This window comes from Sylvia atricapilla, chromosome 19 (assembly GCF_009819655.1).
Source record: "Sylvia atricapilla isolate bSylAtr1 chromosome 19, bSylAtr1.pri, whole genome shotgun sequence".
Classification (NCBI taxonomy): domain Eukaryota; kingdom Metazoa; phylum Chordata; class Aves; order Passeriformes; family Sylviidae; genus Sylvia; species Sylvia atricapilla.
This window is the reverse complement of record NC_089158.1, coordinates 6180861-6199530: the sequence shown is the minus strand read 5'-3', so window position 1 is coordinate 6199530 and position 18670 is coordinate 6180861. Positions and strand designations below refer to the sequence as shown.

General features: G+C 46.9%; 3 protein-coding genes and 1 long non-coding RNA gene across 6 annotated transcripts; 3 read left to right on the top strand and 1 right to left on the bottom strand.

Annotated features, from left to right (window-relative positions):
- The first annotated feature begins 20 nt into the window (after positions 1–20).
- On the top strand, positions 21–4496 carry C19H9orf78 (chromosome 19 C9orf78 homolog). The gene is made up of 9 exons (XM_066332755.1): positions 21–187; positions 840–899; positions 1167–1218; positions 1412–1482; positions 1718–1795; positions 2224–2421; positions 2887–3023; positions 3678–3776; positions 4167–4496. The coding sequence occupies exons 1-9, from the start codon at positions 105–107 to the stop codon at positions 4256–4258; spliced, it is 870 nt and encodes a 289-aa protein (XP_066188852.1). The 5' UTR covers positions 21–104; the 3' UTR covers positions 4259–4496.
- On the top strand, positions 200–724 carry LOC136369730 (uncharacterized). The gene is made up of 2 exons (XR_010745049.1): positions 200–569; positions 603–724. It is a non-coding gene; the product is annotated as an uncharacterized lncRNA (long non-coding RNA).
- A 142-nt stretch (positions 4497–4638) lies between the features above and the next one.
- Positions 4639–10231, top strand: LOC136369725 (torsin-1A-like). Its single transcript, XM_066332753.1, has 5 exons — positions 4639–5682; positions 5865–6130; positions 7737–7912; positions 8022–8149; positions 8857–10231. Exons 1-5 carry the CDS (start codon positions 5361–5363, stop codon positions 9105–9107), a joined length of 1143 nt encoding a protein of 380 aa, XP_066188850.1. The 5' UTR covers positions 4639–5360; the 3' UTR covers positions 9108–10231.
- Positions 10232–11832: 1601 nt separating this feature from the next.
- TOR1B (torsin family 1 member B) lies at positions 11833–18382 on the bottom strand. Of its 3 annotated transcripts, XM_066332752.1 has the most exons (6): positions 18007–18382; positions 16697–16830; positions 16315–16580; positions 15204–15379; positions 14080–14207; positions 11833–13920 (listed from the first exon to the last, which is right to left on the bottom strand). In XM_066332752.1, the coding sequence occupies exons 1-6, from the start codon at positions 18324–18326 to the stop codon at positions 13643–13645; spliced, it is 1302 nt and encodes a 433-aa protein (XP_066188849.1). In that variant the 5' UTR covers positions 18327–18382; the 3' UTR covers positions 11833–13642. The 3 variants fall into 3 exon arrangements, with proteins under 3 accessions (XP_066188849.1, XP_066188847.1, XP_066188848.1); XM_066332750.1 differs by lacking the exon at positions 16697–16830 and having other exon boundaries at positions 17879–18382; XM_066332751.1 differs by lacking the exon at positions 18007–18382 and having other exon boundaries at positions 16697–16893.
- Between the last annotated feature and the right edge of the window lie 288 nt (positions 18383–18670).

Below are 18670 nucleotides of genomic sequence, written 5' to 3'. Positions count from 1 at the left end.
GTCGCGCGGCGTCGTCGCGGGCTGGTGGCGTCATCGCGGCGGGCCGCAGCCGCGGGAGGGAAGCGGCGCGGTGGCGGCCGTGGCGCCGCGCAGCAGCCGGAGCCATGCCGGGCCACAAGTCCTTCCGCCGGCGCAGGGAGGACGACGAGGAGGAGGAGGAGGATGAGCAGCTCGCCGAGGAGGTCAGGTGGGTCGGGGAGCCCGGCCGAGCACAGCGGGAAGCTCAGCCGCTCCCGGTCCTGCGGCGGTCAGGGGAGGGCACGGGACGAGACCCCGCGTGTGCTTTAATCCAGCAGTGCGGTGTCCGGCGTCACGACATCGTGCCGTGTCATATGGTCACGTACGGCTGTGCTGTGAGCGGTGACGTCACGTCATGTTGCCGTGTTGAACCACTCTGCGTGGCGTCACAGCGTGCGTCACAGCGTTACAAGATCCCAGAAGCTACGGATTCCTCTGAGTTTAGAGAGAAACACTTGAGATTTCAATTCACCGTCAGCTTTCTTCAGAGTCGCTCATGCTTGAATGCATTTTGGCTCACCTCTCCCAAACTTGCTTCTTCAAGCCTTTCAGTGTTTGCTGCTGCCTTCTTTAGCTGAGGGAAGGCAGCAGAAAGGAACAAATCCAGCTTGTGGTGCCTTGCTTTTATGGATTTTTTTCTGATTGCTCAAATGCTTGGAATTGCTTAAATAAATAGAAAGTACCTATTTAACTTGAAAGCTGAAAAGTTGATGCTGATATGCAGAGGTTTAGGGCAAAATTGAATATAAAATTCTGTGTTAACTGCAGAAAATTAAATTAATTAAAGCATTAAGTACGAAGTCAGATTTTTTTTTCTTTAGGTTAAAACTTGAGGAAGCCAAAGAAGTTCAGAGCCTCAGAAAGCGGCCCAATGGGGTGAGGTAAGGGATGTGGCACTGGGGAGGGGAAATTGTGTTTTGTCCAGGGGTGTGATGTGACAGTCAGTTTCTCTCTTGTCATCTCCCTCCTTCCAATACAAACTGTTATGTCAGACACTGCCAAAATTATGTTCCTGACAGAGGAGTTTGTGTGTTAAAGCCTGAGGATGGAAAAGACAGGGAGACTTAGAGAAGGAAAAAAGCAATGCAGTATTGTTGTACTGTGTTTCCTTCTGCTGAATTTTATCTCCTTTCTTTCTGCCTGACCAGTGCTGTAGCTCTGCTGGTGGGAGAGAAGTTGCAAGAAGAAGCCACCCTTGTGGTAAGTGCTGGACAATTCCATCACCTTGGGGCTCAGATGTGATGGTGTGAGAACACTGTGTGAGTCCAGCCTGGGGCAGGACTGGTGTCACAGCTCAATTCCTAAATGTTTCCTGTGGTTTTATCCAGATTTTGAACACTAGCATTAAACCAGAGGGAAGTTTCAGGGATTTTTGTTATTTCTTGTTTTACAGGATGACCCATTTAAGATAAAATCTGGGGGAATGGTGGACATGAAGAAGCTGAAAGAAAGAGGCAAGGACAGGTAAGTGCATGTGAGCTCTGAAAATCTCTCCCTGGACTAGTATTTAATGACAGCTGGTAATTAACTAACCAGAGGTTGTGTCATTTTGAAGAGTTTCATATAATACAGTCTGGCCAGTTACTTTTGCTCTAACTTGTTACTTTTAAAAACCCACCACACACACTTCTCCCAAAAAACCCAAACAGCCAATAAAAAACCCCCACCCAAACCTGTAAACTTTGTGATTTCTACTTAGGATTAATGAAGAGGAAGATCTGAACTTGGGAACTTCCTTCTCAGCAGAAACCAACAGGAGGGATGAAGATGCTGACATGTGAGTTGTGCTGTGTTGTGTCTCAGGTGTTGAATCAGGCTGGGTGGCCCCTCACCATTTACTTTTTTTATTAATGTCATGGATTCTGAGTAGTCCCAGGACATCTTCCCAGTTCTCACTGAAAGTTTCCCTTGCCCTTTCACTTCTCTGCTTCTAGAATTGAGAAGGCTTTTTCATGGACAAAGCTGGGAGGTGCCAACCAGCCAGCTTGGCACTAAATCCCAGCAGGAGCCTTGCTGGCTGTTAAAGACCTTGGAGGATCTGATTGTTTCTTGGACAATTCATCCTTGCTACTAATATTAGCTTAGTGCTTTTGGGGAGATGATTCTTTCCTCTCTCCCAGCTGGCAGGATAGGGATGCAGCTGTGCTCCAGAACAGAGTACAGAAACAGAATTAAATCTCCCATCCCTTGTGTGCTGCTGTTTAGGATGAAGTACATTGAGACTGAGCTGAAGAAGAGAAAGGGAATTGTGGAGAATGAGGAGCAGAAGGTGAAGCTTAAGAATGCTGAGGATTCCCTGTATGAGCTGCCAGAGAACATCCGTGTCTCCTCTGCCAAGAAGACTGAGGAGATGTTGTCCAACCAGATGCTGAGCGGCATTCCTGAAGTGGACCTGGGAATCGAGTACGTGTTTCACAGATCTGTGGGTGCTGGCCAGGACTGACAGGATGAGCAGCTGTTGGCTGGCAGAGCAGTGCTGTGCCTGCATTATACATCCCCAGTTTGGAATGGGGTGGGATTGAGCCTTGTTCTGGATTGGTGTGGTAATTATTAGTACAGCACACACAGCCGCTGGGCTCAGTGCAGCTCCATCCTGTGACTTTTGGGAAAAGGCTCTTCTGTGACCTGACCCCGGCAGCTTTCTGCAGGACCCCTTTGTGTCCTGCTCTGAAGCAATGCTCAAATGTAGGAGCTTCCATTTTTGCCTTTGAGACAAAGTGTCTGTTTCTATAGCACTGCCTCCTCTCCCAAAAACTGCATCAGATACCACATCAGTGCTATTACTGTCCTCCAAATCCACGCACTTAGCACTTCTGTACCTGCTACCCTTTCTAACTATGACTGAGTTGTTTTTTTTTTTTCTTCTAGTGCAAAAATAAAAAACATCATCTCGACTGAAGAGGCCAAGGCCAAGCTGCTGGCAGAGCAGCAGAACAAAAAGAAAGACAGCGAAACTTCCTTTGTTCCCACGAACATGGCTGTTAATTATGTCCAGCACAACAGATGTAAGTCTTGAGCGTCTCTCCTGACCCAGTTGGGACAGAGAAATTAGTCCATGTATCAGCATGTCTGATTGCTTTTCCTGGGATGGTCAGATAGACCCTGTCGGGCCTGGTCATTTTCTTCTGCCCATCAACAAGGAGAGGGATGTATTTCTTATGCCTGGGCTTTCTGAACTCCCAGCTGACACTGCCTCGTAAATTTTGAGATGTTTTCTTTAAGTTGTGCCTTGTCTGCTGGAAATGATGGTGTGTGATGGAGAGACTCCAGTTTGTAGGCTGCCAGAGCAGACTGGTGGCCAAGCAGACCTTATTGGACAGGAGACAGGAATTAAATTCTGTGTGATCCTCTCATGCTGCAGACATCCAAAGGAAAGGCAGCCTTCTGCAGTGTCCTTACACACTTATAGGGGTGATGGGAATCAGGTTGGTGTGTTCTGATGGAAGTGAAGAGTGTTTGGGCCACTTGAAATAGTGCTGTTGAAATTTGCTCTGCCCCCATCTTGCCTAATTAGCCATAGAAACCAATTCCAAGAAGGGTGGTTCTGAGTTTCTGTTGTTTCTGGTAAAGATCACTTATAACAAGGGCCATAGAAATGTATCCATCTGGATAAGAGTGCTCCAGATAAGGAATATTATCTGATGTTTTCCTTCTTGCAGTTTATCACGAGGAGCTGAATGCACCAGTGCGAAGGAACAAGGAGGAGCCAAAGCCCCGTCCACTGAGAGTGGGGGACACGGAGAGGCCAGAACCTGAGCGTAAGTCCCAGATCTGAATGGTTGTCAGGAGACACTGGCACTCCTCAGGGGTCTTGGACAGAGGAATGATCTGGCTCTGCTTGCCTCCCCTTCTCTGAGTGCCCTGAGGTAGCGGGAATGGAGCAATCCAAGGGCAGGAGTCCAGGCTGTTGCACCACTGGATCACACTAGAAACTCTGGATGGAGGATGTCTGTAGAGATGCTCAGGGGTGGAGTGGTGATGGTCACAATTGAAGTGTTGCCAAAGCTATCTGACCAGAGTTTGGTGGAATAGCAAAGGGTGTAAATAACCTCACACAGTGAGGGGCTGTCTCGGGGACGTGGCAGAGTTTGGGAAGTGTCTCCTGTGAAAGGACAGGGATAGAAAATTTCCTTCTTTTTCTTTCGAAGGGTCTCCTCCAAATCGCAAACGTCCCCTCAATGAAAAAGCCACAGATGATTATCACTATGAGAAGTTCAAGAAGATGAACAGGCGATACTGATGAATGTGGACTGAAGCCTTTGGAGTTGCTCCTGTTTTCCACCAGTAAAGGATTTTGTGTCAGTGACCTGTGATGGATGTTGGGAAGAGTCACCACCTTCAGATGCTGATGTTACCTACGAAGCTTTGCCTGTGTGATCTTGTAATGAATCAGTTTGCAGGTGATTGTGAACACTTTGGTTGGTGTAACTTTGTATATAATTATGTTCTTATAAATGAAGTTTTATAATGGAAAATGAGCTTTCATGGTCGGCATTTTTTAGTGAGAAAACAAATTGGCTTTTATAGATTTTTCTTTTTACCATCTTAATACTAAAAAAAGAGAGTCTTTAAAAGCAGTAATGCTCTTTGCTTTGTAAATGTGAAACTTTTGAGAGGTTGTCTTCTTGTCCAACATGTCTTCCCCAGAAGTGCAGTGTGGGTACTTGTGGTGAAGATTTGTAACTTGAAAATAGTAAAAGTTTTTTAAGTAATCGGAGCACTTTTTCTTCTGGAATTTATGCTGATGGGTTTTTCCTGGTTTGTGGCTTTTGGTGCTGCTGATGACCAGGTTGTCCCGTTGCTCCAGTTCCAAGGTGGGGAAGGACAATTTCAAATTTCACTTTTTGTCAGAAAAGGGGAAGAGTTTCTATGCCAGGCTAGGGGCAAGTTTGCCCCTGAGCTTGTGCCCTGTGCAGGTCAGCAGAAGATCCCTTGAACAGGCGGTCTTAAGCTTAGACAGAGGAGATTTAGATTAGTTATTAAGAAACAAAATTTTCACTGTTCGGGTGGTCATGCTTTGGAATAGGCTACCCAGGGAGATGAGGGAGCACCATTCCTGGAGGTGTTAAAATGAGGCCGCAGGATGTGGCACTGGGTGCTGTGGGGTTTAGGGGTTACAATGCCAGTGCTGGATGGACGGTTGGACATGATGATGTTAAACGTCTCTCCTAACCATGATGATTCTTTGATTCCTCTGTTCTACCACGCGGCGACACAACCACAGACTCTACAATTTACTAACTCCACAGCGCCAGGCCGCGCTCCGCTCCCCACAGCGGCGGGCGCCCGAACAAACATGGCGGCCGCCCCTCAGCGCTGGCCCCGCCCATTCCCGCCCAAACATGGCGGCCGCCCCTCAGCGCCGGCCCCGCCTCTCCCGCACCCGTGATGGCGGCGGCGGAAGCGGCGCCGAGGGGCGGAAGCGGCGGCCGGGCGGCTGGGCCGGGCGGGCGATGAGGCTGCGGCGGGGCGCGCTGCGGGCGGCCCTGGCGTTGACGCTGCTGCCGCTCCTAACGCCGGCCGGTGCCGTGGAGCCCATCAGCTTGGGACTCGCCATCGCGGGCGCCGCTGCTTCGGCCCTCACAGGCTTCATCTCCTACCCGCGGCTCTACTGCTACTTCAGGGAGTGCTGTCTGCACCGCCACGACAGGCGCGCCGCCGCCGGTGCGGGAGCGGGATGGGCTGAGGGAGGTGTCGGGAGGGCAGCGGCGGGAGCCGCCAGAGCCGCCGGGGCCTTGCCGGGGGCCGCCGCTCCGGCCCCTCGGCCCCTGCCCCGGGCTGGCGGCCGCCACCGCGGGCCGGGGAACACCGCGCCCCGCCAGTGACGGTCTGGTCTCTCCACGCAGCTCTGCAGGAGAATTTGGACAAGAAACTGTTCGGACAGCACTTGGTGAGCAAGGTGGTTGTAAAAGCCGTGAGGGGCTTCTTGAACAATACCAACGCCAAAAAGCCTCTGGCGCTTTCCTTGCACGGGTGGACTGGAACGGGCAAAAACTTTGTCAGTAAGATCGTCGCCGAAAGCATTTATAAAAAAGGTCTGCAGAGTAAATATGTGCATCAGTTCGTGGCAACTTTACACTTTCCTCACGCTCACAGCATCAATCTCTACAAGGTAAGAATGAGCTATGCTGCAGTGAGTTATAAATGTCATGGCATGATCAATACATCAGACCTAGATGTTACTTTATGCAGGAATATGTATGCTGTGCTAGTTTTGGGATCTTCTGTACAGAGCTGCGTAGATCCTGACATCCATCAGGATTGGTTTTCCCGTGAATGTGAAGTTTTTTTGCCTGTGTTCTGAGTCTCTCTTTAGGGAAGAGTGATATGGTTTAATTTTTGTTCTGCCCTTCGCTTAGAGATGGGACTGACTTAAAAATAGAAACTATTTCTGGTTAGGTGATGTGTTGGTGGGCACTGCAGAAAGCCAAAGTAGTTCACAACTCTGGAAACAATCGGGTGACCCCCAGGTTCTCCAGGCACCATGGCAAGCTTGCAGTGGCTCTCTTGAGGCATCACTGTCTATTCTACTGCACATTTAGCAGGTTATTTAGGTTTCTATGGATGTATTTCCAAGCTGTAAAGGAAATTCACAAAATACTCTCCTGTCAGAAAGGTACAGGTAGATGTATTTGGAATTGTGTCAGTTCTGTAGCCAGGGAGATACCATGGAACAGTAGCTCCAATGTGTTTTATGGGTGTTTTGTTTTGTTCTAACTTTGTTCACTGCACAGTTTAAATGAGTGCCACTGTCTTGTAGTACTGCGTGTTGATATTCAGTTTGTATGTGTTAAAAATGGGAACAGGATGGTCTACAAACCTGATTTCTCAATGGAGGAAATAGATAACTTCCTGTTTCACAACTTATCTCCCCCCTTCTTTAACTGAGCCATTTTGAAATAAAATGATGCTTTTCTGCATTTGTTTTGAGGTGAATGAATACACTTGGGAAATTTGCTGCTCAGAGCAGTAGAAGGAAGTATTGCTGCCTATCCCCAATACCCCTGCAGTTCAGAGACTGAGTAGAATAAATCAAATAGTGATGAGTCACTGAAAATAGTCAGAACAGTTACTTCTCATTCATCAGCACATCAACTCTTTTTCCCCAGTTAATGCATTATTGATCTTGAATGTAATAGTCAAGATGAAAATGCAGTGCTTAAGTGAGAGATTCTCTCAGTGCAAAAAAGTTTTAGCCTTTCTGGACAGCCATGTTTTAAGAAGGACTTAAAATTGTCTTTGTTTAACTTCTGATTGATTAAAACACAGAGAGTTAAATTTTGTTTCTGTCAGTTACTGCAGGTGCAATTTCTCACTGCTGCTAGGCAGCAAATTTAATATTGCTTGTATTAAACTTGTTTAGACCAAAGTCATCATCTGGCTTTTCAGAGTTTGTCTTTGTGTGGCTGTTCCCTTGGTGGGACCCATTTTTTGTCCTACTGTGCACTTTTGTTTTTGCTTTTTTAGGACTCTCTGGAGAATTTCTGCTTCTCCCATCCTGTCTCTTGGTGTCTTTACAATTTTTCAGAACCAGCATGAGATTTTGTTGAGGTTTCCCTTGCAGCTTATAACCATGTTTTAGTCAAAAAGCCAAAGCTGCTCAAATGACACCACTGAAACAACACCTTCAGGACAAGGTTCCATAAACAGAAAGTGCTATTTTTTCCTGTCTTTTCAACACAAACTCTTTCAGCATCATTCACTTTTGTGGCACTCAGGACCAGCTGCAGTCGTGGATTCGGGGAAATGTGAGCATCTGTCCCCGGTCACTCTTTATATTCGATGAGATGGATAAAATGCACGCAGGACTCATTGACTCAATCAAGCCCTTCCTGGACTACTATGAGCTGCTGGATGGGGTGTCCTACAGACAAGCCATCTTCATCTTCCTCAGGTAAACAGTGCCTTCTTGAGGTCGCTGTTCTGTACATTCTGTGCTTTACTTCATAACTTTAACATTTAAAACTACCCCCAGCTACAATCTCTGTTTTCTCTTTACTTAGCAATGCAGGAGCTGAAAAGATAACAGAGGTAGCACTAGATTTCTGGAGAAATGGAAGAACAAGGGAAGATATCCAGCTCACAGATATCCAAAATGCACTCTCTGTGTCTGTCTTCAACAACAAAAATAGTGAGTAAAACTGGGACTGCTTTTGAGGTGGTAAAAGTTACACAAAAGGAATGGGCTGCATTTAGCTGCACTTTTACAAGCCATGGTTTCTTCTTGATGTGGCCTCCAGTTTTTGGCTTGTGAGGAGCAAAAATGCAGTTTGGGGCCTGCAGTTGGCTCCCAGGATGAATGAAGATTAAGGAGCTCAGTGTTCACCTTGGCCACCAGCCTGTTTGCTGCCTGTTGGACTCCACGTTTTGGGGGAACTGCTTCATAGGTTTCCTCACACAGGACTTCTGATGAAAAGGGTTTTTTTAACATAATTATGTCCTAAATTTAGCATTGGAAGCAAACTCATTGTACTTCTTAAAAAGTTTAGATACAAGCTCCAAAAAAAGGAATAAGAGAACTGGTCAGGGAGAGCTGATAAGAGAGAGGAAATCTGTCCCTCTCTAGGTGAGAGAGGAAAAGGTATGAGACCAGCACCTGGAGAGCAAGGCTGAAGCACAGCCAAAATTCATTCATTCAGCCTAAAGGACCACATTTATGTGTGTGTTCAAACTTTTACACTCAAAGTAACATGAGAAGGGAATTGTATTGACTTGTGCATTATAGTGCCCTACAATCCCAGGCGAATTCTTAGCTGTGATCTGCTCCTTGCTCCCATTCAACCCGTGGTGGTGTTGTTTAGCTGGAGAAATGACTAACCAACCTCTTTCCTTTCGCAGGTGGATTCTGGCACAGCACCTTGATTGACAGAAACCTCATTGACTACTTTATTCCTTTCCTGCCTCTGGAGTACAAACACGTGAAAATGTGTGTCAGGGTTGAGATTGAGTCTCGTGGCTACACTGTGGATGAAGACATTGTGAGCAGGATAGCTGACGAGATGACCTACTTTCCCAGAGAGGAGAGAATCTATTCAGATAAAGGATGTAAAACTGTGGATGCAAAGCTGGATTATTATTATGACTTCTAATGCTTTATTGCTACAACCTGCAAAGAAGCAAATTTAATTTAATCACAAAGTGGGGGACCTGAGACATTTCATTTTTAAGTACTTTTTAAAGAAAGGAACACTATTTTTTAACTGGTATGTAAATAAGCAGCAGTGCCTCTGCATTTCTGTCACCAGTCACGGCTCCCGAGTGCTTCAGCCTTGTGCTGTGAAGGTAAGAAGGAACTGCTTTGGGAATTCCTGGATCTGGGAGGGCTCAAGACTCCTTGAATCATGTGTTGATCATCAGAACCCTTTGGCAAACTCTTGACAGGTATAGAAGGACTGAGACTATGATGTAAATCTAATTTGATTTTGCTCTGATGTGGATGATCTCTAGACAATATTGAGAATTTTAATCAAAGTTCTTGTGTCTCTGAAAGCCTTCATTGGTCCTGTGTGGGAATATGCATTAAAAATAGAACATGTGTCTTTTTGCCTTCAACAGCTTGGGCCTAGTGAAGTTAAGGGGGGGATTCTGGAAATAAAAAATCTGGGCTCTTCTATCCATCGTCATACAGTGCCATTATCTTTTTCAAAACCGAGGTATAATTTAGTCTCCTATGTGTCAAACAAAGAACATAAAACTCTTTGTTGTAAATAATGTTCAGAAAGCAGACTTAATATTACAAGAAAGTGAGGTAAAATCCTTAAATGCCACACTGGTGTGCTCAGTTCCTATTTTAGGTTAGTTTTTATGTATAAAGTTGCCCACAGCAGGCTCTCCCAGGAGTGATCTCAGGAGGGAGAACTGTGCCCTGGGAGTGATGAGTCAGCTTCGTGGAAAGGCTGCAACGTCATGGGAAATGTGTACAAATTAAATTTTACACCTAGGAAATTGAAAAGAGGTTTCTCTTCTTCACTTACATGTTGAATTCAGGGGTCAGTTTGCAGAGGTTTCCCTTTTTCATCTTCTCCCCATACTGTGTGTGCCTCTGAGGCAGGGATGGAGGCAGATCTAAAGATCATTTGAAAAAAAAAACCCATAAAATGTGTCCATTGAAGTTACTGTGAAGGGTGTCAGACTTGTTCCTGAATGTGAGCACTGCAAAGGCTTTTTTCATTCCAGTTGCTGTTTGAAATAAACTTTTCTCATCAGAAATGTATTTCTTAGCTACCTTCTGGTGTTCTTTGCATGCAGTGATTCAACATTAATTTTGCACGACTTGACTCCATGTTGAGGAAGAGCACACTGCATTCCTGGCTGTTCAAGCTGTGCTTGAGTACAGGTATCTCCCTTCTGCAGTTCAAAGGGCAGAGATAGGAGGAGAGGTGACACTTTGCTAATCTGGTGAAACAAATCAAGTGTGGAGTGGAAACTGCACTTCTGGACTGTTTATACCAATTACAGTTGTGTGTTTTTTGAAGAGGCAGACTTCCTAGATGCATGTGTGCTCAATAAGGATGAACTTGTCTTGTAGAGACCAGTTAAAACCCTGCTGCTCATCTCTCCCTCCCACTGTGGTAGCACTGCCTGAACACTGCAGGCTTTGTTTGAAGCCACCCACGTTTTCAGTGGCAGCATTTTGGAGTTTTCTCTGCAAGGGGGAAAAAAAAAAAGGGCCAGTGAGGCTCCAACTGCACTTGCTTTGAAGGTGTGTGATATGCAAATTATCAATCCTACTATTTGTCAGCAAATGAGTGCTTTGGACTCAGGTGTTTATCTGTTTATTTGACTTCCTGATAATAGCAAACAACTGGCTAATGGGAAAAAGCAGATGTAAAGATGATAAACTTGTACTATGGTGTGGTACCAAGAGACTCAGTACAACCAAGATGTCTTGTGGCTCTTCCAGAACTATCTTAGTTCTGCTTTGTGTGCCAGTGCAGCATCAATACCAGCATTTGATGTACGTTAGTAGTCAGTATTTCATTGTATCACAGCCCTGAAGGGCCCAGGGTGGATGGAAGCTTCCTCGGGAGAGCAGGAATGATGTGGACAGGGTGGAGACTGCCTCTGTTTAAGCTGTCTTCTGTTCTGCAGACCTGGCCAGGAGCAGCTCCATCTGGGTTAGGGACAGCTGAAATCACTCCCACGTTTGATCCTTCTGATCCTATTATTCCTCCCCTGTATGGTTTCAGAGCTAAGGTCCCCTCACTCTTTCTTGCTGTGACTGGGCAACTTTGGCCATTATTCTATTTAACAGGCCATTTAAGACTGGATCAGGCAACTTAAAGGAAAATGTCATGGGAGAAAGGTCTGCTACCCAGAGAAACAGTCCATTGGCCAGGTGAGAGGAGCTGAGCTGTCCCAAGAAGGAATTCTGTTCTTACCAGGGTCCAGGGCAAGCAGCTGCTATTTAGTTCAACTTTCTGCAGGGAGTGTTCTGAGATCTCACCCTGTGCTCATAAAATCAGAGGCCATGGTTTAAATGCACTGAAAGGGGAAGTGCTGCTGTCCTGCCAGCCAGAGGCAGCTTGGCCTAGAGCCTGCTGTGCCCTGGGAGGGACAAGCAGCTCAACTGTCCCAGGAGTGGTAAAGTCCAAGTGAACAGCAGAGCCTGCGATTCCCAGGCAGCTTCCTGACATTTCCTGGTGCATCCTTAGAGCACAACAGCTTCACAACTGACCCTTCAGTGAAGTGTGAGCTGCTGCCAACAGCTGCCCCACACTTTTAAAGGAAATGTCACAAAAACGTGCAGTGCAGCTAGTTGCAAACTGCATAAACTAGTACCTTCCTGTACCTGAAAATAATTAACCAAAGAGAGAAGAAGTAACTTAGGTTTTATTGCAATTGCAGTATGGTAGTATTTAGTGTTCTGAAATAGCACAAGTATTTTCTTTTTGGAGTAAGTGAAACTGGATGCAGCATATACAGCTATGAATAAATCAGTTAGCAGGCAAAACATCACACTGAAAAGTGACAGTCCAATGTCCCAAGGTTAATGGCTTGCTAGTGTTTGGCTCTGGAGATTGCATCACTGTGACCAGTTTGCCAACGTTTGACAAACACCAGTGGGGCTGTAAAAGGCAATCAACACTTAATTTGGAGCTTAACATGAGCGCTAAACTCTCTGTTGTAATTTGAATTAACATAATTGTAACGAGACCAATAATTAACATCACCTCTTCAAGGAAGCTTAAGAACAAGTGAGGGAAGAGATGATGCAGCACAGGAACAGTCCCATCTCTTGTACCAATTTAAAACCACAGTACAATCAACAAAGTGAAAGGCACTTCTGTCTTGCATTACAACATTCAATACACAAGTGATGGGAGACCAAGAGTTAAAGCTTGCAACAGCATTTAAAACCCAGCCTCCTCACTGGGTGAAGGTTAAATTGATCTTTCCCAGCTTCTTAACTCATCACTCACCCTTTCACACGTGCATTCTTTAATGTTAAAAGCTACTAGAAAACATACCGAACTAGTGAGGTATAGCACTATTACTGTTGCTTACACTTCAGCATAAAAATACACTATTAAAAATAATTTCTTCCATTCAAGTGTCTTCCAAGCAAGGCGAGAGTAGCATTGTCCCCACCTTGACCATTAGGAGCAGCAGGGAGGGACTACTAAAGACCTTACAGACTTCAGGCCAGGAGCCCACACACAGATTAACCTGACAGACTGCATCGGTCAAATTCTCAGGAGAGATTTTCCTGCTTAAGTACAGAAGACTGGCCTAGTATGTTGTAACAGATCTCTCAGATGGGTCCCTCAGTTCAGAAAGACCTGGAGTCACAAATTTACTTAGTCCCTTTAAAGAATACTTTTAACAATTTATTTTTCCCCCAAGAAACATAGGGCAAGCTCTTACTTCCTCTTTCCCTGCCCTCTCTGTATTATTTAGTAACAAACAGATTTCCAGGAACTCATGACTTCCCATATTACTGGAGATTTAGGATCATGACTTCCCATAGGAGATTTAGGATGATGCCCAACCGAAGCACAGGAAGATTTCTACCCCATCATTCTCTTAGTGCAATGCACCAAGGAGTTCACCCCTGCAGATATGATCATAGTTCAGAATACAGCACATATCCCTCCATTTCACTATGAATGTAAACAGGATCACGTACATGGAAGGAAATATGACTATCTGGAAAAATTCCTCTGTTTTCCTTTGTTGCAATCTAGTTTATGTGGAAAGAGGAATTAAGTACTTAATAACCCCAGCACTCTGGAAAAATAAAGGAGAGGCTGTATCCAGAGCTGAGTGTCTAGAAATTCTAAAAATTCTCTATAGATTAAAAGAAAACTAAAGGGGGCAACACTGGGATACCAGCCAGTTCAGAGATGAGCAGCACTTAAAAGCCAGGCTGGATGGGACTATGAGTAACCTGATTCAGTGGAAAGGGTCCCTGCCCATGGCAGAGGATGGCACTAGATGATCTCTAAGTCCCAATTCTATGTTAAGTTAAAAAAAAAAATCCAAAACCAAACATACAAGCTACAAAGCCCATACAGCTCACTCTGGTATTTTTACCATACTCCCTGCAACAGTAAAAAAGTGTAAGTGCAAATACACAGATTTCCAAAAGCTCTGAAAGTGCTTTGGAGGCTCAAAGTAGAAATCAACCCCTGTCTTTCATATCTCTCATCACAAAGTCTTCGTGAATATCCAACTTGGCCTGTACAGTCTTGCAGCCTTTATCAGAGTAGATTTTCTGCCCCTTGGGGAAGTAGGTCATCTCATCAGCCACTGCCTGAACAATCTTCTCATCCACAGCATAGCCACGGGCTGTCATTTCAGCCCTGACACACATCTTCACATGCCTTTGCTCCAGGGGCAGGAAAGGGACAAAGTAGTCAATAAGGTTCCTGTCAATGATGCTGCTGTGCCACAGCCCACCTGGATAAATTGGGGGAGAGAAAAACAAAATCATAAAAAGGAGTTTGTCTAAACTTGATCCTGCATATGACAGGATCCACACAGCAGCCTGAATTCACAGAGCAGTTTGTCTCAGCCACTGAGGAATGAATTTCCTATTTTAGGGGCAAAGTGACTTACTGTTCTTGTTGTTGAAGACTCCTACAGAGAGCAAGGGCTCCAGGTCTTTCAGCTGAATATCTTCCCTGCGCTTTCCACTTGTCCAGAAGTCAAGAGCTGCTTTGTTAATTAAATCACCACCTGCATTGCTGATCACAGAAGAAAAATGTACAGTGGTGAAATACAGACACAACTGAACCAAATTTTCTTTTGCAGCCAGTTACACATGTTGCTAATCTCCTTGATATCAAACAAATAATCAAAAAGAGTCCTGTAAGCCAAAATTTAGGGAACATCTCCAGTTCTTTAAGCAGCCATCAGTGTGTGTGGTGGGTTGCCCCCAGCCAGCAGCCAAGCACCTACACACCCACTTGCCTACTCCATCCTGCCTCAGTGGGAGGGAAAGAGTAATCAGGAAGAACAAAAGTCTGAAGACTTGTGGGTCAAGATAAAGATACTTTAATAGGAGGAGAAAAAAGAGGAGGGGGAAAAACCCCAAGGAGGACTAAGGAAATCACTCACCACCTCCACAGTCAGACCAATGCCCACACAAATGCTGAAGAACCAACATCTTAAAGCTGAAACCCCACTTTCTTCTCCACCCCTGTTTTTATTACTGAGCATGGCATGCCACAGTATTAAATAACTCCTGGGCAGTTCAGGCCAGCTGTGCCAGCTGTGTCCCCTCCCATCCTCCTGCCCACCCCAGCCTACTGTGGGAAAAACCTTGAAGCTTTGTAAAATAAACATCATCCAGAAACAGGGAAACATTGGTGTGTTATCAACACTCTCATAGCCAAAAATCCAAACCAGCACCAAACCAGCTGCTCTGAAGATATTTAACTCCATGCCAGCCAGGTCCAGTACTTGGTGCACCCATCCCAAAATGTGAACTCTCTTACATCCTGTGCTCTGGGCCACTTTCATGAGCTCAGCATGTTGCAGTGGCCATGCACAGCATCAAACCTGCTCCACTGCAGCCACAGGCACGAGCTCAGAGTGCTCCCCACTGTCCTTGCACAGAGAATCTTCCCTCCAGAGCTTTTATATTTTTGCTGTTCTTTAAATGAGGTCCCCAAGAAACATCATGATCATCATAAGTAAACATTCAGTATCTCAAAATGACAGAAACTGGTGCCACAGACCTGAGGAAGATGAAGATGGCTTTCCTGTAGGACACCCCATCAACCTCCTCGTAATAGTCTAAGAAGGGCTTGATGGCATCGATGACACCTGGATGCATTTTGTCCATCTCATCAAAAATGAAGACAGAGGAGGGACAGGCACTGACATTGCCTCGAATCCAGTTCTGCAGCTGTTCCTGGAACAAGAGGTTGAAAGCCACTGAAAAACAAGGTCTTTACTGGATGTACTGCAAGATTCTTCTATGTGACAGATTCTGGGGACACACTGTCAAATCTCAGAATCTCACACTCACTGGCTGGTGAATGAAAGAGGCAAAAAACCAAAATGGAATCACGCAACACATGCAGACCAATGTCCAGTCAGAGCTAGAGCAACAATCACCTTGGAAACCAATGCCCCCCCATATTTTCCTCCTTCCAACCCCCATTTCTATGGCTGAGCATCACAGCATGTGGAATGGAATACTTTTTTGGGTAACAAGGGTCAGCTGTCCAGGCTGTGCCCCCTCTCCATCACTTGTCCACCCCAGCCTGCTCAATATTTATGTGAAAAACCAGCAAGCTTTGAAGCTGTGCAAGCACTATTACAACAGCCAAAACACCGTGTCCTCAACACGATCAACACTGTTCCAGCCTAAATGCAAAACACGGCCCCGCAGGGGCTTTGGAGAAGGTTCCTTCCATCCCGGACAGCCAGGATAATGCAGCTGGAACTACAGATTCATTGCAGGGAGGACGGGGAATCAGCAGATGGCATCAGTGAGAGGGTGGAGCTAGGAAATGGAAACTATCTCGGCTTTGATTTCACGGCTTTTTGGTGCCTTTTACTTTATGCATGAACTTCCCCTTTCGTTTCTCGTAAGCATCAACTTTGGAATACCCAGCTGCACACCTCCACCTGTCAGGAGTATGAATCATAATATTCTAAGTTGGAAGGGACCCACGAGGATCATCGAGTCTAATTTTTAAGTGAGGGATCGAACTCACAACCTTGGCATTTCCAACAGCACGCTCCGATCAAGTGAGCTCATCCCAGTGGGAATGTGCGGGAGATGTGCAGGGGTTCAGGGACCGGCTGGGGGTAACCGGGCCACCTCCTGCCCCTCCTCACCTTGTAGAGCTTGACCTGGTCGTGGTGGGGGAAGTGCAGGGTGGCCAGGAAGAGATGGACGAACTTGCTGCGCAGGCCGGCGGGATGGACCTGCTCCGCCAGGATCTGGCTGAGGAAGTTCTTGCCGGTGCCGGCCCAGCCGTGCAGCGACAGCATCAGCGGCTTCTTGGGGCTGGGGTTGTTGCTGAAGCCCAGCACCGCCTTCAGCACCACGTCCTTGGCCAGGTGCTGCCCGAAGAGCCTGTCGTCCAGCTGCGCCTTCAGCGCTGCGGGGAGAGGGACAGCTCAGCACCGCCGGTCACCGCGCACGCCCCGGGGCCGCGCTGCCCGGTGACCGGCCCGAGCTCGGGGGCAGCCCGGCCGCCGCCCGCCCCCGCCGTACCGCTGGCGTTGAGCCGCTGCCCGGCGCGGGGGCAGCACTCCACGTAGTTGCAGTAGAACCTGGGGTGAGACAGGTAACCGGTGAGCGCCGAGGCCACGCCGATGGCCAGGCCCACGCTGAGCGGCTCCAGCGCCGCCAGCCCCGGCAGCAGCGCCCACAGCAGCGGCACCGAGCGCGCCATGGCGGCCCCGAGCGCGCGCGCCGCGCCCACCGCGCCTGCGCCTCCCCGCCCCGTGAGGGGCCGCCGCCGCCGCCATCTTTGTGCCGGGCAAAGGGACGGGCAGGGCGCCGATGGCGGGGATCCCAATCCCGGGAAGGGGAGGATGGAAAGGGCCGCCGAACGTCATCTGCTTACTAAATCCGCCGGGGAAATTAAACCTCCCCAAACCGGCTTTTTAGTGGGAGCGAGGAAGGCGGTACTTCATTCTGGCCAGGCCGACCAAACTGCAGCCTCCGGACATACACAAAGTTTTTTAATCATTTATGCCCTTCTAACAAGCAAAGGAATTATCGCTCATCGGTACTAAATTACATAATTTCATTTCATTAGTTACTACTCTACTCTGTGCTGGTTATTGATTTCTCGCTTTTTATGTTAATTAGGCAATAATTTTAGTCTTTTTAGTATCTTTTTGCTCTGGCAGGGCCTTCACAATGCAGAAACTGAGTCTTTACTAGTCTCCTACAAAATAGTTTCTACGAAATGTCCTTATGGTCCGTAATTTCTACATTCCAGGTGCTCGACCTCACCAATACACATTTCTGTCTCAGGCTTTGTTCATGGAGGCATATCAGAGTTAGTTTATCAAAATATAAAGTTTCAGTTGCTTTCCCAAGTTCTGTTCCCCGCCTATAGATTCGTGTCCTTGGCACCACCGGGAAGAGCCTGATCCACCTTCTTGGCACCCCTGCTTCAGATATTGATACACATTGATGAGGTCTATCAATGGCACTTGCCACCCTGATGGTGCCATAAACCAGCACAGCCCATTTCTGCCAATATAAACCAAGAAACCAGCAAGGGAAACCCTCCGGTACTGCTCGGAGAAGCAGGATACACAGTTTGTGGGATAGGGAATATTAGGTTAGTGCAAACTCTGCTTCACAACCCGTATCTTCCACAGCGGCACCAAAGGAAGGAACACCAGAGCTTGGCCCCACCTGCCCTTGCCACTGCCTTACCTCTGTAGTTCACAGTGACATTCTTCTTGCAGCACTCCTGGAAGCGGCACTTGAGCCAGGAGTCGGAGGAGAGAAGATGCCAAGCCATGACAGCGCCTCCTGCAACGATTGAAGCGCTGAGAGGGTCAAAAGCCGGCGTCAGAGTGGGCGCAAGAGCAAAGATTACAGCAGCCTTCAGGAGCTTCATGGTGGGAGCTGCCAGCCAGCCTGGCTCAGCAGGAAAAGAAACCAAAACAGAAACTGCACAAAAACTTCCTGGAGCGTGGAGCTGCTGAAGGGGCTGGAAGCCAAGTCTCCTGTAAGCTGGAGGTGTTAATGAGTTAACAGACTTATCACGCTGCTCCAGGAGAACTGAAAGTGTTGTGAACAGAGCATTGCATAGGCAGAGTGAGAGTTTCACTAGAACAATCCCAGCTCTGATGGAAGCAGGACTGGAACCTCTCAGCATCTTAACCAAGGTGCTAATTAGACTGCTGATTAACGGAGAACATAGAGATGCTTGTTTTGGGCTTAATTGCGAGTGGTTGTGCACATATTACACAGCCCGAGGATTTCTGTAGCAGTGCCTGGGACTCTGCAATTCGCAGTGCTGAACGTGTCAGAAATCTGCTGTATCAAAACCAAGCCCTCCAAAGTGGATTTTTTTTGTCCTGACAACTTCACTATCTCCCCACCACCAAACAAAAGTGTGTTTGCAAAGGAGGACAGACAGCGGAGAAGGGTTTGTTTTCTCAGCAGACGCTCCTTTATTTAACTAAAAAAAAAAAAAAAAAAAAAAAAAAAAAAAAAAAA

Bases quoted from the DNA above. Each gene is read 5' to 3' on its own strand.
- LOC136369725 (XM_066332753.1), top strand. From the start codon at position 5,361: ATGGCGGCCGCCCCTCAGCGCCGGCCCCGCCTCTCCCGCACCCGTGAT. The intron at 5,683-5,864 runs GTGCGGGAGCGG...CTCTCCACGCAG, and splicing joins CGACAGGCGCGCCGCCGCCG to CTCTGCAGGAGAATTTGGAC. The intron at 7,913-8,021 runs GTAAACAGTGCC...CTCTTTACTTAG, and splicing joins GCCATCTTCATCTTCCTCAG to CAATGCAGGAGCTGAAAAGA.
- TOR1B (XM_066332752.1), bottom strand. From the start codon at position 18,326: ATGCTGAGAGGTTCCAGTCCTGCTTCCATCAGAGCTGGGATTGTTCTA. The intron at 15,380-16,314 runs GTGAGGAGGGGC...CTCTTGTTCCAG, and splicing joins ACCAGGTCAAGCTCTACAAG to GAACAGCTGCAGAACTGGAT. The intron at 13,921-14,079 runs GTAAGTCACTTT...CAATTTATCCAG, and splicing joins AGTCTTCAACAACAAGAACA to GTGGGCTGTGGCACAGCAGC.
- C19H9orf78 (XM_066332755.1), top strand. From the start codon at position 105: ATGCCGGGCCACAAGTCCTTCCGCCGGCGCAGGGAGGACGACGAGGAG. The intron at 1,483-1,717 runs GTAAGTGCATGT...ATTTCTACTTAG, and splicing joins AAAGAAAGAGGCAAGGACAG to GATTAATGAAGAGGAAGATC. The intron at 3,777-4,166 runs GTAAGTCCCAGA...TTTCTTTCGAAG, and splicing joins GGAGAGGCCAGAACCTGAGC to GGTCTCCTCCAAATCGCAAA.